Below are 21,145 nucleotides of genomic sequence, written 5' to 3'. Positions count from 1 at the left end.
CGTTAAAACCAAACCCCTTCCAGGCGAATTACGCCTTCGTGAGGGCTGCAGTGTGGACTGTGAAACGTGGTGGTTCTGAACCCGTGGTCCAGAGGAGTACGCGTTCTTGTCGAGGGGTAGAGAGACAGACACACGTTCTCTCCAACACGGCAGATGCCGGCCGGCAGTCAGAGGGGTTCCGGGGTGCTCCTGGGATGGAAGCTTCCAGAATGTCAGCCTGCCACCTGTCATCCTCGCAGGGGCTCCGGCCGATGCCTGACTGGCCTGTGAGCGGTCCTAAGCCCCGCACACATTCAAAAGAGCCCCCCTATGGCCCACTCAGTCGGCGGACCGTGCGACGCTCGACGTGGGCTGGGAGCCCGAGCCCCAAGCTGGGGGTAGAGAGGACTTAAAAAAAAAATCGTGTTTAAAAAGCCCCTCTCATGACCCTTCCACGTGCAGGCTTCTGGCTTGGGGCAGGGGATTCCAGAGGTGAAAAGACAGGACCCCGTCCCGTCCTCAAGGGGGTGGCCCAGGGAGGCACCAGGCAATTGTCACTGGTGTCTGGTGTACAGACCCCTGCAGGTCTGGGATAGGGACAGAACCATCCCCTCTTCAACGGCACCCGGCCTCCCAGGAGGAAGCAGGGCATGCCCGGGTCTGCTTTCACGGCTCCACACAAGAGCCGCCCGTGCCTCAACCTCCCCCCCCCGCCCAACCCTCCACCAGCACCTGCCACGAAGCATCTCCCAGATCTCTCCCTCCGGGCAGGAGCCTCCTCCCGCCAAGGCCAGCGGACACGTGGGCTAGCCTCACCTCCCGACATCTCTGCAGCATCCCACCCTGCGGGGACCCCTCTCTCCCGCTTCTGCTCTGAACTCTCCGGCCACCTGTCATGTGTCGTCTGCACCTGGCCTTTGGAAGCTGGAAGCCGGGTGGTGCCGGGCACACTCTCTTCCGACAGCCAGTTCATCCACACCCACGCCAGTCCAGAGGCCCTTTCCTCCAGAAGTCTTCCGTCACTGATCCCCTCCACACACACACACACACACACGCACACGCACACGCACACGCACGCACACGCACACAGCCGTTCCACGGCCTCTTTGCACCCTGAGCTTCCCGGCACTTAGCACAAATAATTAACTGCACTGTGTACTTAGTGTCATGAGGGCTGGGTCCCTGCACCTTGCCCCACGCGGCCTCGGAGCACTCAATACATTCCGGTGAAAGAATGATCTCATGTGATCCTAGCCACTCTAGGAAGCAGGGAGTCAGGGAGAGATTAAGCAAGTGGCCCGAGGCCACAGAGCAAACACGGAGGTGGCCTTGGAGCCTGGCTCGGACTCTAAAGCTGACCCCCCCCCCCCCAATAACACGCTGAAGGAAACTGGCTTCCTCCCAAAGCCGGACTTAGCAAAATCCAGACTTCTCAGCCAGAAAGATACATGAGGGGGTTCCGTGTCCCGCTTACGAACGCGAGTTGAGGGCCGTGCTCCCAGGTTTCAATCCTGGTGGGGCCGCTGTGTGCCCACAGGCGCACTGCTTGACCTCTCTGAGCCTTGGTGGCCTCACCCGCACTCACGGAGAATGGGGGATAAAAACAGGAGTGGTTGCAGAGAGAAGTCTGATGTCAAAATAGGAGGCGTATGTAGGCAGCAAAGCTCCTGGGACGTTTTACTCCAGCAGGTGACACGATCCAAAAGGAAAAACAGGTTCAAGAAAAATACTGGCTCGGGGCGTCTGGGTGGCTCAGTCGGTTAAGCGTCCGACTCTTGATTTCAGCTCAGGTCATGATCTCATGGTTTGTGGGGATCGAGCCCCGAGCTCGGAGCTTGCTTGGGATTCTCTCTCTCCCTCTCTCTCTGCCCCTCCCCTGCTCATGCTCTCTCTCCTCTCTCTATATATAAATAAACAAATAAATAAATAGAAAGAAAATACTGGCTCACCCCATTAGCATAAAAATGCTCCCATCTCAAAACCAGTCCTGGCAAGATCCCAGCCACCACCCAGGTTTCTGGAAGCCCCCAAGCAGGTACACTTCCCCCTCAACGTGCCGGGCAGAGCTCAGTCCTGTGACCCCTCGCGCCCCCGCCCCGGCCATCCCCCTGGGTCGTCTCCTGTCGCCTCATCCTATGGGCTGAGACCCCCACATGTCTGCCTGTAGCCTGATCTCGCCCCCAAACCCAGGCTCCCCCAGATGTCAGACGGGACGCTTAGAGTGTCCACACAGAACTTGCACTCTTGCCCACCCCGTCCGGCCCCCCATCCGTCCAGCTGCTCGCGCGACAATAACGGGGTCAGCCTGAATCACCCCTTGTCCCTCACCCTCTACCTCCCATCGCATGGCAAGTCCTGTCTACTCCAGCTCTACCTCTATCCACTTCCCAGCGGCCCCCCGACTGCCACTCTGCCCAGGGTACCTCTAGCCCTGGACCCTGCACAAGCCTCCACACTGGCTCATGCCGCCTCTCCCCAGATGTCATGCAGCAGTCCAGAGTGACTTCTGGAAACCTGAGCCAAATAACCTCACTCCTCTGCTTAAAGTCCTCCGGCGGCTTCCCAGTGAACTTTGGATAAAACCCAGTCTGCGCCCCGATTTTTAAAGCCCTCCCGTCTCAGCTGCCCTCTGCCTCTTCCCAGAGGTACACACTCCCTTCTGGTCCCTCCAATATACCTGGTCCCACCTGGGGCCTGGGACCAGCTGTTCCTTTTACCCAAAAGCTCTCCCCAGATCTTTCCACAGACGGCTCCTCGCCACTCACACCTCAGCTAGGTATCCCCTCCCCTCTCCGCCCACTTGAGAGCCACCCGGGGCTGCTGTCACCGTCATGACACGTCATGGTCACTATGGCACTGATTCCTACCGACATATCCTCGTCAGGGCACCTATTCCTGTGTTTGCTGTTAGCAGGTGCAGTGGCCCCTGAAAAGATACATCCACGTCCTGACCCTGGAATGCGACCTTATTTGGAATCAGGGTCTTTGCAGGTGCAATTAAGGATCTCAAGATGAGATCCTCTTGGATCACCCAGGTGAGCTCTAAATCCCAAGACAAGTGTCCTTGGAAGAGAAACCCAGAAGGAAAAGGCAGTGTGAAGACAGAGGCAGCCACGAGCCCAGGAGCACCAAGAGCCCCCGGGAGCTGGGAGACGCAAGGGTGGACCCTTTCCCAGAGCCTCTGAGGGGACTGAAGTTCTACAGACCCCGCGATACCTGACTTCTGGCCGCCAGGATGGTGCGAGGACACATCTCTGTTGTCAGTTTGCAGCAATTTGGTCCCGGGCCGCAGAAGACTCCTAGGGCACGCAGCTCTGCGTCCCCAGGGCCTCGTGCTTGCTGAGTACGTGACAAACTGACAAATGATGGGCTCATGACAAATAGCTCCTCAGGGCTCCGGCCAGGCCCATAAGGGATGCTTGGGAAACGTTTGCTCAACAGAACTGGGAAGCAGCCTGTGAATGACCCTTTCCACCTACTTCCTCTCTCTGGGCCTCAGTTTCCCCCACCTACACAAAGAGCGGGCCAGCTGATCTGTGGTTTCCGTGTCCTGACAGACAAACCACTCCTCCCCAAATTCTCAAGTGCCCATCATAAAACCTGGGCCCCATCGGACCCCAGGTGTAGGGATCCTGGAGGGCCCGGACCCCCATCCGTGTGGCGTCGGTGCAGCTTAGAACACACATCACAGACCCTCCACTTGGAGAAAGAAAGGCTCTGGGGCCCCCGCCCTCAGGAGCAGTAGGGGAGGGGGGCTTGGTGGTTGGGTCCCCCAGGAAGCCAGCAACAGGGTGGGCAGGAATCCAGTGTCCCTGCTCCCAGCGTTGGCCACGTCAGCACGGCCCTCTGGCAGGATCACTTGGCAAGGCTGGGGGCAGATTAAGCAGGAACATGACCTAAACAATTTCCAGGGCCGTCTTCTCCAGAGGCCGGGCCCGCCCTGTTGTGTCTGGAACCCGGGTCCAGCCAAGGACATTTTCCTTTATAACGGTGCCAGGAAAGGGGCGACTTCATACCCTGTGGACAGTTCTAGACCTCACCCAGGGTCCTGTGGTCAGGGGCATCTGCCCCTGTGCGCACCGTCTCCCCCCCACCCCCACAGCACTGCCTACGGCAGGTTCCTTGAGGGGTCCCTGAACCCCACCCCCAGATGGCAGCAGGGAGGGCCTGACTTGGGCCACACCCAAGGCAGAGGCAGGGCCAAGGCCAGGCCCTGGGCTGGGTCCCCGAGCAAACAGCCCTCCGGCACCACGGCCATGGCCTCCCCAGTACAGGACAGGCCTGTCCACGGATCTGAAACAAGACAGATGCCATCACCTTGGGGATCACTTCCTGCCAAGCCAGCCACGAGCCCCTCGAGGGCCCTGTGGTCCCCCGTGCATGCCAAACGCATGTTCCTCCTCAGGACACGCGTGCAGCAATTGTTAATGGGACTCGAGCGCTGTCCTACCTGCTCTTCCCTCGTTAAATTTAAGGCGAGAGAACCGAGCGGTCAGGAGCATGTTGTGCTGTGAGCTGGCCTTCTATTTACTGCTGTGCTTCCCAGGCAAGTTACTTAACTGGTCTGGGCCTTGGTATATATGTCTGTAAAATGAAAACAATAATAGTACCCTCTTCATAGGGTTGTTGAGAGGATTAAATTAGTGGCTAAATGTAAACTATGCCACTTATAATTTCCTAGAGCAGAGCGTGTACTCATTCCAGATTTACGGAAACAGAAGTACAGAGGGCACGGGATTGGTCACTTTCAGAATCGGGACCGGTCTCCCAACCTCCTTTGAGGGCTGGCTCCCACCACGTAGGACCTCGTGATAACACGCAGGCACCTGGCTCCCTCCTGACCCAGAGTCAGGTGAGGACCAGCCTGAGGGCCAAGGGGGCAGGCCCAGCGGGCACCGACCCAGCCCCTGGTCCTGCCTTCCCAAGGCTCCCAGCCACACCCTCTCATCTCCAAGCTCCCTCCAGGCTGAAGCGTCTCTGATCCCAGGGAAGCTGACATAATGGCTGTCCCCATTTGGTTATGTGGTCACATCTGGGATCATTACAAGGAGACTGGAACCATGCAGCGCCTGCAAAGGCATTTATTAGTCAAACTGTTATAATCGGATGTTTTGCAAAGTAGGGTCTTTTATTACAGATAAAATACACCGGCGGGGGGATTGTGCGCGCCATTAGAACTGGCTCCTAAAGCTTCGTCTGCACGGCTGCCCCACCCGACGCACCCACGGCTCAGGGCCCTGCCATCAAAGGAACTAACTGGAGGGAAGTGGGGACGCGTCCACGTCCTCTCTCGCCTCCCGGGCCTCTGCCCATGCTGCTCCCTCTGCCTGAACACCACCCTCCCGGACCTTTCCAGAAACCCAGCCAGCTCCTCCCACACCCCACCTTGCATGCTGCGTCCTCGGGTGGGGAGGGGGGGGTCCTCCCTGACTCTCTGCCTGTCGGGGTTGGTTTGAAATGGACTGTTGGCTCTTCAGGCTCTCCTGGGGGGTGGGGACCCCATGGGCAGAAAGGCCAGGCCTCTCTTCTTCCTCACCGTGTCCCCAAGATTCAGAACAGCGTCTGGCACAGAGCCGACACCTAATGCCCCAACGACTGATTGCCCGGGGAGCTCAGCTGACGCCGCTCTGCCTGACCTTCCCCGACATGGCTCTGGCCCTCGACAGCTGCCAGTTCGGAGGCCCTTCTGGGAAAATGAATAGGACTTTCAGAGCATCTTGGGGACAAGGACACCGGCTTACCCTGGGGAGGGGGCAACACAAATGATAGGTCATAGTAATCCAGCTACCTTGGCAGGCCTCGCCCTCCCGTCTGTCCCTCAGTCCTCAAGACAACCTAAGAAGTGGGTTTCTGTTCTGTTTTACAAATGAGAAAACCACCAACCTTCGCATGGACTTTTCCAGCAGGATACGGGCAACCTTGTTTCCCGTCCCACCAAAGCTCGTGGTGCCCTTCCCCCGCCCCCCACAGTCCAGCACGGGTGGCAGAGCCCTGAGTTGAGGGGGGTCTCAGGCAGTGCCAGAAGAAGGTGTCGCCAGAGCCCGAGGGGCACCCCCAAGTCTCATCTTCATGCATTCAACGCTCTGGCAGCCCCCCTCCCCAGTCTGTCTCCCCCCACCCCCTGCCAGCCTGGGAAAGTTCCAGCAGCGGTGCGGGCCACGTGTTTCCAAGCCAAGCCCTCTCCCGTCTTTGTTCTCCCTCCCAGCGACTTGCTCTGTAATCAGTCGGAAACACTGCCCCGCCGGAGCCAGCCGGAGGCCAAGAAAGTCTTGGAGAAAACACAGTTGTCTTTCCCAAATGCCCTCCTCCTCTCCACTCCCTCCCTCCTGCCCCGCTCTCAGGAAAGCCCAACAGGGCAGACAGACACAGGACAGAGTGTGGCTCAGCTCTGTCCCTTGGCAGGGGAGATCAGCGCCCTTCTGCACCGCAGTGGCCGGGCCGAGTTTCAGCAGCTCGGCTAAAGGGCTCCCCACTCCATGGCCTTTTCCATGATCACTTTTCAATTAGGTTTCCCCGTGGACCCCGCAGGCCTGCGGCGTGGGGCCGTGTCACTTCGGGGAACCTTCGGGCTTCCAAGCTTGCAGCCGCAGAAGGAAACCAGGGAAGAAAACCCAAACTGTATGGAAGTCACTGCAACTCAAAAGAGGGGCCGCCCCCAAAGACATGGAAGGCCACGCCACCGTGCGCAATGAGCGGGTTTGCTTTATCACGTGCCCCTGAAGTCCGGGCCTTCTCTGTAAAGACGACGTGCGCCCCTCCAGCCTGACCGAGTCTCCGTGTTTTTTCGGAGTCAGATGGCAGGGCAGCTTCCTCACATACGAGGCAGAACAGAACAGTGGAGAAGGACCGGGCACTCAGCCTCGAAAGAGTTCGCCCGGGCCTGTCGCAGTTGCCTTGTCTGCACAATACACGGGGGCCCTGGGGTCCTTTCTGTTTGAACAGGAGCCTTGTGTGGCCTCCGATCAGGGCCCCCCTCTGGGCTTGCTCTCATCTTCCGATGAATGCCCTTCTTCCCTCTGCCCACCTGGCCAGCTCCCGCCCAGGCACCATCCCCTCCAAGCCTCTGAGCCCCGGGGCGGGGAGGGGAGGGGGGGGGCCGGCTCTTGCTGCCAACCCTGAGCCCTGCGCCTCCCATGCCCTCTCCCCCACCCCACACATGCTGGATACCCCCCCAGCACACACCCAGGACACAGCCGGAGCTCCGGGATCTGCTGCAGCCAGTGAGTGAGCCCGGGACCCTCTGCAGAGCTCTGCCCTCCGCCCCCAACCTCCCAGGGGCGACCTTTTGATCAAGACGGAGGGTGGTCACGGGAGAGGTGAAACCAAGCTAAGCCAGAGATAAAGGATCTAGGATTCCAAGGGTGGTCCAGGCCCCAGGAAGAACAAAGCCTCTGGGCGGGCAGGCCTGTCTAATGACTGATGAGTCACGGGTCAGCGGAGAGGTCAGAGGCCGCGGCTCTGCTCACCGGCAGCTGCACTTAATCCTCAGGGCCTGGTGGTCGCCTCCCAGGAGCTAGGCCTTGAGGGTGAGGGGAGAAACAGGATCCATCCCAGGGCTGTCCGTCCTGGGCCGAGGGGCCTGGCCAGAGGTCTACCGGGGGAGACTCAGCCCCCTGGCCGCCACAGGGTGGGTGGGTTTGGAAGTGGCCTGATCCCAGCCCCGGCTGAGCATGTAGCCTGGCAGGACCTCCCTCGGGGCCCTCTATGTCCCAGGAGGGCAGAGGTTTCCCGACACACAGCTATCCCCAGACTGCTCCCTTCCTTTCTGCTCTCCCACGTCCACCCCTAACCCACGACTGGCTTGGTCTCCTGGGCAAAGTACTGTCCCGTCTCAGTCTTCTCGCCAACAGGCTGGGTACCACAGCCCCTACCAAGAGGTGGAGGTGGGGGCAGTGAGAACCGATTCGCCAGGGCCTTCTGGAGGCAGAGCGCGGCCGGAGGGGCGCCGCGAGCGTCGGCTGGGGCTTCCTGCCCGCCTCCCAACCTTGGCCGCGGTGGGAAGACGGGTGGGCGCGAGCGTGGGCAGCGCGGGAAGGCGGGCGGGGGTGGGGGTGGGGAGGAGGACCTACGGTCTTTGAAACAAGTGCCCCAGGTCACCGAGATGATTCGGCCGGGGGCCAGGAGTGGGGTGCGGGGAGGGCACTGTCAGGAGCGCGGCGGGGGCGCAGCGCCGAGACGCCGACGGCTACTGCAGCTCCGGGACTTCCCGGAGGTGCGGGGCCGGGAGGGGAGCCCCTAGAGCGGGGGCCGTGGACTCGGGGCGCCCCTACCTCGGGCGGCCAGCAGCGAGAGGCCGCCGAGCAGCAGCAGCGGCAGCGGGACCCTCCTCGGCGCGGCGCGCTCCATGGGGCCGGCGGGCGGCGGGCGGCGGGCGGACAAAGGCGCGGGGCGCGGGGCGCGGCTCCTGGGCTCCACGCTCCGGCCGAGCCTCCGCAGCCAACGCTGGGCCCCGGCGGCGCGGTTCAATTATCCCGCCCCGGAGGAGGGCGCGGCGGAGGCGGGGCCGCAGGGCGCACGGGGCCCTCCCTCGCGGGCCGCCCCCCGCCCGGGGCGCGCGCACTCCGGCCCCGAGGGGCGGGAGCGGGGGGTCTCCCCTCAAACGTCTCCCCGGCGGGGGGCCGGGGGGGGGGCGCCTCCGGGCGGGACGCACCCCCTCCGCTGCCGCCCTCCCCCTCCCCCCCGTGCGCCGGAGAAACCCGATCCCTTCCCCACCCGCCGACCCGAGGGGCGGGCCGGGTAGCAAAGGTTAGCTCCGCCCGACTCCGCAGAAAGGGCGGGGGGACGGGGACCGCGGGAGCGAGGGGTCCCAAAGGGTCGGAGGCGCTTTCTGGGGGGGGTGGGGGGGGTGGAAGGGCGGTGTCCCTTCGAGGCGGGGGCTCCCCGCGGGACGTGGCCCGCGGGTCTTCTCGTTTCCCGCCGCCCGTCACTCACGGATCATCCCGGGGCCTGCAAGTCCGTCGCGTCCTGGGACCCGGCTCTGCCCTCAGGAGACTGCCGCTCAGGCGAGACGAATTCAAGCGACATTCCCAACACCAGTGGCATGTGACGAACCCAGGGTCCCGGAGCGCAGAGGAAAAGATTCGGTTTGCGGGAGAGGAAGCAGCCTTGGAACGCTGGGCCTGCGCCAGCTACTTCCCTGTGCAGAATTCACGGCTCCAAGCAGGCCAGTGGTCACTGAGGGTAAATTAGTCTGTCGGAGCCATAAGTAAATTTGTTTTGTGTTTTAATGTTTTGTTTCTCTTGAGACAGAGACAGAGAGCATGAGCGGAGGAGAGCAGAGAGAGAGGGAGACACAGAATCTGAAGCAGGCTCCAGGCTCCGAGCTGTCAGCACAGAGCCCAATGGCGGCTGGAACTCACAAACCCTGAGATCATGACCTGAGCCGAAGTCCGATGTTTAACTGAGCCACCCAGGGGCCCAAATAAATTTGTTTTAAAAGGACAAACCCCCCAACTGGTGCCGGTGAAGACGCAGAGGAGACCCATAGGAGCACCATTCAGTTGAATGCACCGACCCCCTCACCCAGCAATCCCACCCCCACGTTTACACCCAGCACAAATGCACACACGTGTGAGTGTGCACCAAAAGCTGGGTACTAGGGTGTTCATAACAGCACTATTCACACATACTAGCTTCCCGTTAGGAACTTCCCGACATCACCAGCAATAGAATGAAAACACATCGTGGAGCGGTGGCACCTCCCAGGTGGGTGAAAAGTGGGTGCTGCAGCCTTCGTGGAGCCCAAGAATGGCTCTCAGAGACACCACGGGGCCGTGGAGCCACGTGCTAGGAAGCCGCGTGACTCGGTCTATGTGAAGCACGTGTACAGTTTAGAAGTCAGGAGAGTGATGGCCCTTGGGGAGCACGGGGGGGGGGGGCCCTCTGGGGAGGTGGATCTGATTTTTAAATCTGGACATTGGTTACAAAGTTGGGTTCCGTTTATGAAAATTTCATCAAGCTGTTCACTTACGCTATGTGCCCTTTTCTAAATGCATGTTAGAGGGGCGCCTGGGTGGCTCAGTTGGTTAAGCGTCCGACTTCGGCTCAGGTCATGATCTCGCGGTCCGTGAGTTGGAGCCCCGCGTCGGGCTCTGGGCTGACTGCTCAGAGCCTGGAGCCTGTTTCAGATTCTGTGTCTCCCTCCCTCTCTGACCCTCCCCCGTTCATGCTCTGTCTCTCTCTGTCTCAAATAAACATGAATAAAAAAAAAAATTAAAAAAAATAAGTGGATGTTAGATTTAAAACAGTTAAAAAGAAGAAAAACTAAAAACCCTCGTGCCCTCACCAGATGCCTGGTAAGTGGGAGGTTTGCAGAGAATGTAAGAACGCTCATGAGGGGGCTCGCTTGAGAAATCACAGCCTAAAGATGCTTCCCCAAAAGGGTGGCTTGGGATTGGCCCCCGAAAGATGAGCCGTGGGTTGGGGCTAAGTGATTCCTGCCCTGGGCAGCTCTCGAAGGTTATCTGGTCCACTTAACCGGATGGTGGGGGTGTCTGAGGTTCATGCAAGAGGCAAGCAGTTGGACAGGGGTAGGTGGGGAGATCTGATTGGAGACAGGTTTGTGCTTTGCTGTTTTGTTTTGTTTTTTAAGCCACGAGACAGTAAGGGGTCCCTGGGGAGAGTTTACAGTTCAGAAGAGCACCGCGTATCACACGCCTGCACGTTATTTTGTTAATACAACAGCCATAGTTATTAGCGCCCCCATTCTGCAGATGAGAACACCAAGGCTCAGAGACGTGAGGTCACTGGCCAAGATGGGAGGATTTGGAGTCTGAGTCCCAGTCCCGGGCTCGTCTGAGAGCGACTCGTACCAAGGCTCTGTTTTTCACCGAACGCTGTAACAAACATTTCCCTGTCTTCCCTGTCTTATTAGAAATCGTCATGCCACATCTAGTGAGTGAATAGTATGAAAAATAGTATGAAAATAGTATGAAAAAGCACACACGTTTGCTTCCCCACTCCCCTGGCATTGGACATGGAGGTCCTTTCAAATGGGGGGGGGGGTGGTAGTGGGGGTTGAGGAGTGAAACCCGCATGTTCGAGGCTCAGCTCCCGGCAGAGAACTGGATGCCCTTGAAGAGTGATTGCCGCGCCCGGGAATGGACTGATTCACATCCCCAGAGAGAGACGCGGCCAAGCCCCGGGTCTGTCCGCCACCCTCCGGCATTGAGTAACATCTTTGTTTAATTTGGGCTACTTCCACAGGCAAGAGGAAAGGGCGTCTTGCTGTTTCTCCGTACCATCGATCATCATCTGATGTATCACCACAGAGTTTGAACATGTTTCAGAGGCTTATTAGCCATGTGTATTTCTTTTCTTGTAACTTCTTTCATAACCTTTACTCGTTTATTTTTGTAATGACCCAATTGTTTATTACAGGGGACAATCTAGAAACAAATACAGTGTCCAACAATAGGCTATTTTTTATGGTGGGTATGATTAGATTCAATTCTACCAACATTCCATGATTCAGTGGAATATTGTGCCGCTGTTGAAAGGGCTGAATTGGATTCCTGAGTAGAAATAAAATCTTTGTGGGGCACCTGGGTGGCTCAGTCGGTTGAGCGTCCGACTCCGGCTCAGGTCATGATCTCACTCACGGTTTGTGAGTTCGAGCCCCGCATCGGGCTCTGTGCTGACAGCTCAGAGCCTGGAGCCTCCTTTGGGTTCTGTGTCTCGTTCTCTCTCTGCCTTTCCCCCCTTTGTGCTCTGTCTCTCAAAAATAAATAAATGTTAAAAAATTAAAAAAAAAAAGAAATACGATCTTTGTGGACTAATATTATGTAAACACACACACACACACACACCTCAAAAAGCAAAATTGAGTGTGAACGTAGAGGTCCACACTGCAATTGTATGCTGAAAAAACTGTATTCGTGTAGCTCAAAGATCTAAAGGGAACAAAAAGAAATCGGAGATGGTGTTTACTAGTGAAAATTTTGTTAATTTTTTTTTTCAGGAACAGTTGCGACACAAAGGAATAATTGTGCCAGAAACCTGGAGTGGTATAATCCCTATACCTAAACTTGACCGAGTTATGATCACTGATACAGCTCCTGTTTTCTGACCAAAGAACGTGCACCATTTCACCAGGGGAGACGTGGTTCTTCCGGAACAAAGTTCTAACCAGAACCCAAAGTTCTGGGTGTCTATGTAAGAGTCAAGACGCTTGATGAATAGCACGCGGTGTGTAGTTTGCGAAAGATGGGACTGGTCTTCTGCGAGGTTCCATGGGGGGGATTAGGGACCAGGGAGGCTCCCACCACCTAACCCCCGGCGGGGGTTGGGAGGGAGGGCGCTGGGGCAAGACAACACCCCCCCTCCTTGGATTGTGCTCCAAGCAGGAAGCCACTTGTCATGTCCCACTGTGACAGCCCAGCTTTCTCGGATCTCAGAGGAGCAGCACAAGCTCCTTGCTCCCCGCCCCGCCCCCCCAAACAAACAGCTCTCCATTTGTTTGAAAGCTCATTGTTGGCACATGTGGGCTGTTTTTCTCCAAGTCAGAAAACAAATGGCTTTGACGCCTGCCCAAACTCTGGAGGACAAGCCTCCTGGGGTTCCTGCCTGTGCTCCCCACCCTGAAGGCTGTGGCTGCCCTGCCCCCCCCACCCCTCCCGGCACAACCCGGCCCTGCACCCCTAGCTCCGGGCTCCTGCAACACCCAGGCACCCCTGCCTTCCTGCCTCAGTGCTCCGCCGGCTCCTTCTGTCCTCCAGGAATCTGCCAGGATGCTACTTGGCCCAGGGCTCTTCCTGCCCTGCCCGTGGTGCTAACCCAAGCGCCCGGGGGGGCCTGGGTGCTCCCCAGCCTGCAGTTCCAACCGCTTCCCGACCCTTTTCCCTCTTGGTCCTCCTTGACCTCCTTGTCAACGTGTTGATTTTCGCTCCCGCCACAGGCCCACGCGCTCCCTGAGGGCAGGGACTGTGCACATCCTCGGTGTGCACAAAACCCTTGCCGGGCACCCGCGGGGAGGGTGGCCGCCAGCAGCTGGCAGTGGCGCGGGGTGAGGGTCAGAGTCGCACGGCCTCGCAACGCCCCCTGGGACGGAGGCTGTCCTTGCATATCTCGGCCAAGGAGACAGCAGCTCGGGAGGTGGCCGAGTCCCCGACACCCAGTGTGGCTCCCTGGGCCCTGTCCTCCGGCGGCTCAGGAGCGGACCCGTGCTGTGGCCCAACCACCTCCTCTACCCCTAGATCCCCTCCCGGCCCCTCTGGGGCCCTTTCCCGCTCTATCCTAGGGTCTCTTCCTCACTAGGAAGGTCCTGGGGCAGTGGCCTGACTAGAGAATTCTGTCCCCTCAAGGGGGCCGCAGAAAATTAGAGATTCCAAATTGTGCCAGATATATACAATTATACACAAAACCGTATAGCCCCGGGCTCCCCCGATCCCCCAGCAGACATCTGTCTCCTAACCCCGCCCCGCCTCCCCCCACCCCACCTCCTCACCAGGGCACCGAATCAAGGCCCTCAAGAAGGACATGTTTGTCCTCAGGGGAGCGGCCATCAGTGAAAGGCCTACGCTGGGTGCCCCACATCTAGCGACAACTTCCTATCATCAGGGAAGGCCACGACCATGGAAATCCCCGGCAGTGGCGGGTGCGGGGCGGGGGGGGGTGCTTCTTATATTTCTGTCTCCCTTGTGACCCTAAAGTTGCAGATTTCCAGTGTCCAGCACCCACACGTGTCTCGGGCCTTCTATCTAATTTCACTTACACGGCCAGCCGTATGGAAGGCGTGCCCCCAATTCTGTGACTCCTGTTTCACAGCGAATGAAACAGGATCCTGGAGGAAGCTGCCGGCTTCATAGGGACCAGCAGCTGGGCCGGGATGCAGTTTGGGTGTGTCTTATCACCCCAACGTGCCCACCCAGCACAGTGCCAGGTGGTTGGTGGGAGCTGGGTGCTGAATTAGGCTTCTCCAAACTCCACCTGTGGAAGTCCCCCAGATTGTGACTGTATCTGGAGACAGGCCTTTAAAAAAGGGAATTAAGGGGCGCCTGGGTGGCTCAGTTAGTTAAGCTTACGACTTCGGCTCAGGTCATGATCTCGCGGTTCATGAGTTCAAGCCCCTGCATCGGGCTCTGTGCTGACAGCTCGGAGCCTAGAGCCTGCTTGGGATTCTGTCTCCCCCTCTATCTGCCCCTTCCCCACTCACCCCACTCTCTCTCTCTCTCTCTCTCCCTCAAGATAAATAAATATTAAAAAAAAAAACAAAGATTTTAAAAAAGGAAGTAAGGTGGGGTGCCTGGGTGGCTCAGTTGAGCGTCTGACTCGATTTTAGCTCAGGTCATGATCTCCCGGTTGTGGGATCGAGCCCCACGTCGGGCTCTGGCTGAGTGTGGAGCCTGCTTGAGATTCTCTCTCTGCCCCTCTCCTTTGCTCATGCTCTGTCTCAAAAAAAAAATTTTTTTTTAAAGAGATCAGCATGCGTTTGCATGCACGGGCACACACTTAGGGATGGCCATGTGCAGACACAAGGGGACAGCCGTCTACAAGCCAAGGAGAGAGGCCTCGGGAGAAAGCAACCATGCTGACATCTGAATCCGAGGCTTCCAGTCTCCGGAACTGTCAGAGAATAAGTTTCTGTCTTGCAAGCCACACAGTCTATGGTACTTTGTTACACAGCTTTAGCAGACCTCAGCGGGTACAAAGACAAGGGTGAGGAAGAGGTGTTATGCATCGTGGTCTGGGACATTGTAAAGGGCATCAGAACTAGGGAGGGAAGGAGGAGAGGGAGCGTACACCATTCCAGGGCATTCTAGAACCTCAGCTGTCCTGGGACTCTATGGATCCAAGAAAGAACTGTCAGGGCAAATGCAAATAAAAGCACCCGCATTTATTGTTATGTGAAACAGAGTTCCAGGAGTGCTGCCCTCTGCTTTGAAGCCTGGAGCTCCCGTGGCACCAGCAGAAGCCTAGAAAACAGAAAAGCCAACGGGATTGTGTCTTTGGGAGACCGGGCATGATGCTTGGGCCGTCCCAAGAGTAGTTAAGCACAAGTGGGACAGATGGTAATCAAAGAGATTAAAAGCACGGAGCTCATGCGGTTATAGGGACAGGAAAGCTGCTACATGCTGAAGCAAATGCAATTGTGTTGACAAAAATGAGAGAAGCTGGGGGCGCCTGGGGGACTCGGTTGAGCATCCGACTCTTCATCTCAACTCAGGTCTTGAGCTCAGGGTGGTGAGTTCAAGCCCCGCGTTGGGAGCCATGTTTGTCTCCATGAGACCATGACCTGAGCCGAAGTCATAAGCTTAACCGACTGAGCCCCTTAATTCCCTTTTTTAAAGGCCCGTCTTCAAGGCTTCACTTTGGGGGTGACGCCTACTTTAAAAAAAGAGAGAGAGAGAGAGAATCTAACTGAACAAATTCTGGAAAAACTGCCCCGATGCCTTGAGGACAGTGGTGGAAACTCAGACTGCCTTTTGTTTGGGTTTTTGTTTGCTTCAGGACAGACCTGCAGGTCCTTTCGCTGTTTGCCGGAGATACTGCCGTGGAATGGCGATCTCGAAACTTCCTGTTAGCCTGAGTTGCAGAGTGGGGATTCTGACGGGCACCTCTCATTTTCTCCCCTTGTCTGAGGGATTCTCCACTGAAGAGCTCTTGAGGGAGCCCTGATTTCTTCCCACTACAGAGTCTAAACTTGTACTTTTCCCACACCGGCCTCCCTCGAAACCAGGGTGCTGGCCTGTGACCGAGGGGAGCTGACCACACACAACCACCCCAGACTTTGTAGTGGGAGCTGGTAATGGAAAGAGGCAGGCCTGGGGGCAAATCCCTTTGGTGGGTAGCTAGAAGCAGCAGCAGCAGCAGAAACGTGAAATTTCCGGGCCTGAATTTGGCTGTGGCCCTGGCTTTACTCCAGATGTGCCTGGTCTAGCCCAGCTTCTAGGCTTGGTCTGCGGTATTGCCGATGGTTCTACGGGCTGCCCAGGACCCTTCCAATGAACTTCTCTCCATTTACATCGACCAGAGCCGGTGGCAACCGAGAATCCTGCTTGATACTTGGGATTGTTTACGGAATTAGAGGAGGAACGGGCATTCCCTTACGGATGGTGGGCAGTGAGAAGAGTGCTTCTAATTTCCGGTGGGCGTCTGGATGGGGTATCTGAACATGACTCTGGTTGCCACCGGTGGGAGGAATGTACAACTTTGTACGTGAGATTGTTGGGTTGAGTTCAGCACAGACAAGCTTGAAGAGAGACAGAGACAGAGACAGAGAGAGACAAAGAGACAGAGAGAGAGAGAGAGGTATATTAGTGTGCTGAGAACAGCCCATGCGCAGAAGGTCAGGGGCACCGTTGGGGAATCCTGTCTTGCCATGGCTCCCTCTTGACAGCTGAACCCCTTATTAAAATTTTGCATTTTTTACAAGGGCAGATCTCTCAGTGCTTTCTATATTTTATTGACATTCTGAATGGCGTGTGTTTTCTACCGTGGTTTCTAAGTGGTGGCCACTCATATAAAGGAAAGTTGTAAGATTTTACGTATCCAGTATGTACAGCTATATGTGAGTCACGTGCAATTTTGTTTATTGCTATGAGATTTATAATAGGAATATGAGCATAAAAGGAAACATAACCACCAGTGTGTAGGAGAGAGAATAGTTAAGTAAGGACGTGACATATCCCTGCTATGGAATATCACGTAACTTTTTAAAATTCTGTACGAAGACCGTGACAACAGAGGTGGCTGTTTTTTAATAAAATGCAAATAGAGGGGAGGGTGGGTGATGGGTATTGAGGAGGGCACCTTTTGGGATGAGCACTGGGTGTTGTATGGGAACCAATTTCACAATAAATTTCATATATTAAAAAAAATAAATAAATAAAATAAAATAAAATGCAAATGAAGGCATAAGTTAAAATTGAATATACATAATATATATACAGTAGGCTTTGTTAAAGTATATATTTTATATACCGTATACTATAAATATGCTATATATACACATACACTATATATATACTATTATATATATATACACACTAGGCTTTGTTAAAATGTATATATTTTATATGATATATATGAATATGGAGAAAATTTTGGACGAAAGATGCTATTTCATTAGGGCAGTGGCATTCCTAGATCTTTCTGCACTGATGACTTTTTTACTCTCTACACGTATGACTTTTTCACTGAAGAAAAATAAAATCTAGGGGCGCCCGGGTGGCTCAGCCGGTTAAGCGTCCGACTTCGGCTCAGGTCATGATCTCACAGTTCACGGGTTCAAGGCCCACGGCGGGCTCTGTGTGGACAGCTCGGAGCCTGGAGCCTGTTTCGGACCCTGTGTCTCCCTCTCTCTCTGCCCCTCCCCTGCTCACGCTCTGTCTCTCTGTCTCTCTCTCTCTCTCTCTCTTGAAAATAAATAATACACATTTTTAAAAATCAAAGATAAGCCACACCAGTGTTTCTGCAGAACTTGTTTTCACAAAGTCAGGAGTTCAGTCTCCACCCCAGGAAGACCAGCCATTGTTTCTTTGCTTTGACTTTTCAGGTTTATAATATACTTTTCACAACAACCACATTGCAGAAAATCAGGAAGATGGAGGGGGAAAAAATCTCCTATAATCCCACGCCCTGACACAAGCAGACGTGCCCCGAGCCTGTTGCCAGGATTTTACACGCACAGTTTACGTAGTTCATCTCAGGGCACAGAGTCTTGGAACCCGGTGTCTTTAATTTACAGTCTATCATAAACGTGCCCCGTGTGGCCATGAAGCCTCCTTAGCCATTCCTTCTCGATGGGCAACAAGACGCCATCAAGTGGGGGAGACATCAACTCATTCCCCTATTGGATGTTTGAGTTAATTCCAGTTTCTTTGCTGATATAAGAAATACTGCAAAGACCATTTATTTGTTCATGAGGCTTTTCATTTTTGGGGTTATTTCTTTAGGACGGATTCCCAGAAGTCAGATGAATGAGTCAAAGGGCACATGCTGCTCCAATGAGCGTCTCTCCCTAAGCTGGCCGAGTCACCTGCCATTTGCTGGAAGGACAAATGGTTCCAATTAAAGGCCCAAAGTTTCCCCACAGGCTCCAGCTGCGTGTAGGGGGTGGGGGGAGCCACTGGGGTCTCTGCCACCCGGGCAAACTTGCCAAACTAAAGGCTCAGTGCCAAAAGTCTCCGTAGGTAGTGTTTTTCTAAAAGGAACTCAACAATCTTTTGTATTGACTCATGATTAAATCTGTGCAGCTGCGAGCCTTGCAAAGCGTCCGCTTTGCTTAGCAAGGAGCAAGTGCACACCGGAGCTGGCTGGGGACCCACCATCATCCCTCCCGACCCCCATCAGGCCACCCCGCAACTCAGCGTGGCAAGGGTCTTCATCTCTCTTTACCACAACTTGTCCCCATTCTGCAGATGAGAAAACCGAGGTTCAGATGGGCGAAGGGACTTGCCTGGGATCCCGCAGACTCAACAGCAAAACCAACACTCGGTCTAGTCCCCAGGGCCGCTTCGCTCTCAAGCCACGTTGGACCAGATTCATTCACGCCGCAGATGCTGAGCACAGCCCTGTGCCAGGACCTCCCTCGAGGAGCTCGTGGTCTGGGGGAGACCTACCCCCGGCCATTTCAGTACCAGGGAGAGCCGTGCAGCCCCAGCACGGGGCCGGACGTTGCTCACAGAAGCATGCCAGGCGGGCGAGGAAAGGAGGAAACACAGGAGGAGAGTGTGGTGAATTTGGGCAAGTGCGGCATGGGCCTGGCTCTCAAAAACCTCAGCTCCTGGTCTCCTGGGTGGAGGCGAACATGGAAAGCTAACCCCAGTGGAGAATAATCAGGATTCCCCCTGTCCACAGAGAGCACCCAAGGACAACGTTAGAGACCACAGTCACAGGTCTCACACCCGGCAAGGTCTCCTGATGGCCAAGAGCAAGCTCTGTCTTCACAGGCCTCTGTTTGGACGCTGCCCCTCCCCGTCACTGGCTAGATGACCTTAGGCAGGTCACTCCCCGGCTCTGAGCTGCAGCGGCTTCTTTATAATAAAGGGAATGACATCACACTCCTACCGATGTTGGGAGGGTTAAATAGGGTAACCAACGTGTGGGGGCTTCTAGACCTGAGCTTAGCACAGGGACCTGTCTGCTAAGAGTTGGCTGGGATGGAGAAGTAGGGGAGGAGAAGGATGTGTGGGGAGAGCTGATCTTGAAGGGCCTCGTGGAGGTCCCGAAACCAGAGCTGGGAGGAGGACGCAGACAGGGAGGGCAGGGCACCTGCGGCGGGAAACACGGCAAAGGTTTGCAGAGATGCCTCGGCCACCCCAGGAGGGTCATTTTCAGTTGTATCCTGAAGTGTCTTCTTTTTTTTCTTTCTTTCTTTTTTTTTTTTTTTTTTAGAGACAGAGAGAGGAGTGGGGCAGAGGGAGACAGAGAGAGAGAGAGAATCTTTTTGGGGGGCGTGGGAGGGGATATAAAGTAAGAATTTCTTTTTCGTCTCAACTTAGCTAACACACAGCATAGTCTTGGCCTCAGGAGCGGAACCCAGCGAATCATCTCTTACACACGACACCCGGTGCTCATCCCAACAAGTGCCCTCCTTCATGCCCGTCACCCATTGTCCCCCCCTCCCAACCCCCCGCCCCCATCGACCCTCAGTTTGCTCTCTGTATCTGAGAGTCTCTTACGGTTTGGCCCCCTCCCTGTTTTTATCTTTTTTTCCTTCCCTCCGCCTACGATCATCTGTTATGTTTCTCAAATTCCACGTGTGAGTGAAATCACGCGATAACTGTCTTTCTCTGACTTGTTTCGCTTAGCATAATACACTCCGGTTCAATCCACGTGGTTGCAAATGGTAAGACTTCATTCTTTTTCATCACCGAGTAGTATTCCATTGTATATAGAAACCACATCTCCTTTGCCCATTCGTCAGTCGATGGACATTTGGGCTCTTTCCATCCTTTGGCTATTGTTGATAGCGCCGATATAAACATTGGGGTCATATGTGGCCCTATGAATCAGGACTCCTGTAGCCTTTGGATACATTCCCAGTAGTGCAATTGCTGGGTCGTAGGGTAGTTCTATTTTTAATTTTTTGAGGAATCTCCATGCTGTTTTCCAGAGTGGCTGCACCAGCTTGCATTCCCACCAACAGCGCAAGAGGGTTCCCCTTTCTCCGCATCCTCCCCGACACCTGTTGTTGCCTGAGTCGTTCATTTCAGCCATTCCATAGGAGTGAGGCGGTATCTCATTGTGGTTTTGATTTGTATTTCCCTGCTGATGAGTGACGTTGAGCATCTTTTCATGTGTCTGTTGGCCATCTGGATGTCTTCTTTGGAAAAGTGTCTATTCATGTCTTCTGCCCGTTTCTTCACCGGATTATTTGTTTTTTAGGTGTTCAGTTTGGTGAGTTCTTTATGGATTTTTGATATTAACCCTTTGTCCGATAGGTCATTTGCAAATATCTGGGAGAGAGAGAATTTAAGCAGGCTCCACGCTCTGACACGGGGCTCAGTCCCACAACTATGAGATCATGACCTGAGCTGAAATCAGGAGTCAGATGCCTGGGGCCCCTGGGTGGCTCAGTTGGTTGAGCGTCCAACTCTTGATTTCAGCTGAGGTCAGGATCCCAGGGTCATGGGATTGAGCCCTGAGTCAGGCTTGTGCTGAGCACGGAGCCCGCTTGAGATTCTCTCTCTCTCTCTCTCTCTCTCTCTCTCTCTCTGCCCCTCCCCACTCATGTGTGCACGTTCTCTCTCTCTTAAAAAAAAAAAAAAAGAGAGGGTCACATGCTTAACCGACTGAGCCGCTCAGGTGCCCCATATCCTGGTGTGAGCCCTGACCAAGGGCCAGCGCTGTGCCACACTTTGGCTCATCACCTAGAACCCCGCGGGCTGGGAAGCTGCCATTTTGCAGAGGTAGGCACGGGGGCGCCATTGTCCCTCTGCACCCCGGTGCGCTCTCTGCCCAGGGCAGCCTCCTCTCCTGGGTTTGCATTTGTCTGCGGAGCCTGGCTTGCCCTTCACCTTCATTCCGGCCGCTTGGCTTGGCTGCCGTTCATTTCCCGCTCCTTCTTGCCGCGTGGCCATGTGGTGGTGTGGCCAGGAGGAGCCCTGCACGCACACAAGGCGTCGGCCGAGCCCCTGGGCTGTCCTGGAGGGCTGCCGTGTTTGTGGCTGTGGCCGTGGCCGTGGCCGTGGCAGTGCTCAGGGTGCAGCAGCCCCACGGCCGC

At 55.7% G+C, this 21,145-nt stretch overlaps 1 protein-coding gene across 2 annotated transcripts in view; it reads right to left on the bottom strand.

Moving 5' to 3' along the window:
- Positions 1–8,430, bottom strand: part of FBLN1 (fibulin 1) — an 83,518-nt gene extending 75,088 nt beyond the window's left edge. Inside the window, exon 1 of one of the 2 annotated variants that reach the window (XM_027070460.2) lies at positions 8,250–8,430. In XM_027070460.2, the coding sequence (XP_026926261.1) occupies positions 8,250–8,325 (76 nt within the window). In that variant the 5' untranslated portion in view covers positions 8,326–8,430. The remainder of the gene's footprint in view (positions 1–8,249) is intronic. The other variant, XM_027070461.2, reaches the window with a different exon arrangement.
- Positions 8,431–21,145: the final 12,715 nt, after the last annotated feature.

This window comes from Acinonyx jubatus, chromosome B4 (assembly GCF_027475565.1).
Source record: "Acinonyx jubatus isolate Ajub_Pintada_27869175 chromosome B4, VMU_Ajub_asm_v1.0, whole genome shotgun sequence".
NCBI lineage: Eukaryota > Metazoa > Chordata > Mammalia > Carnivora > Felidae > Acinonyx > Acinonyx jubatus.
This window is presented reverse-complemented; position numbering and strand designations above follow the sequence as displayed.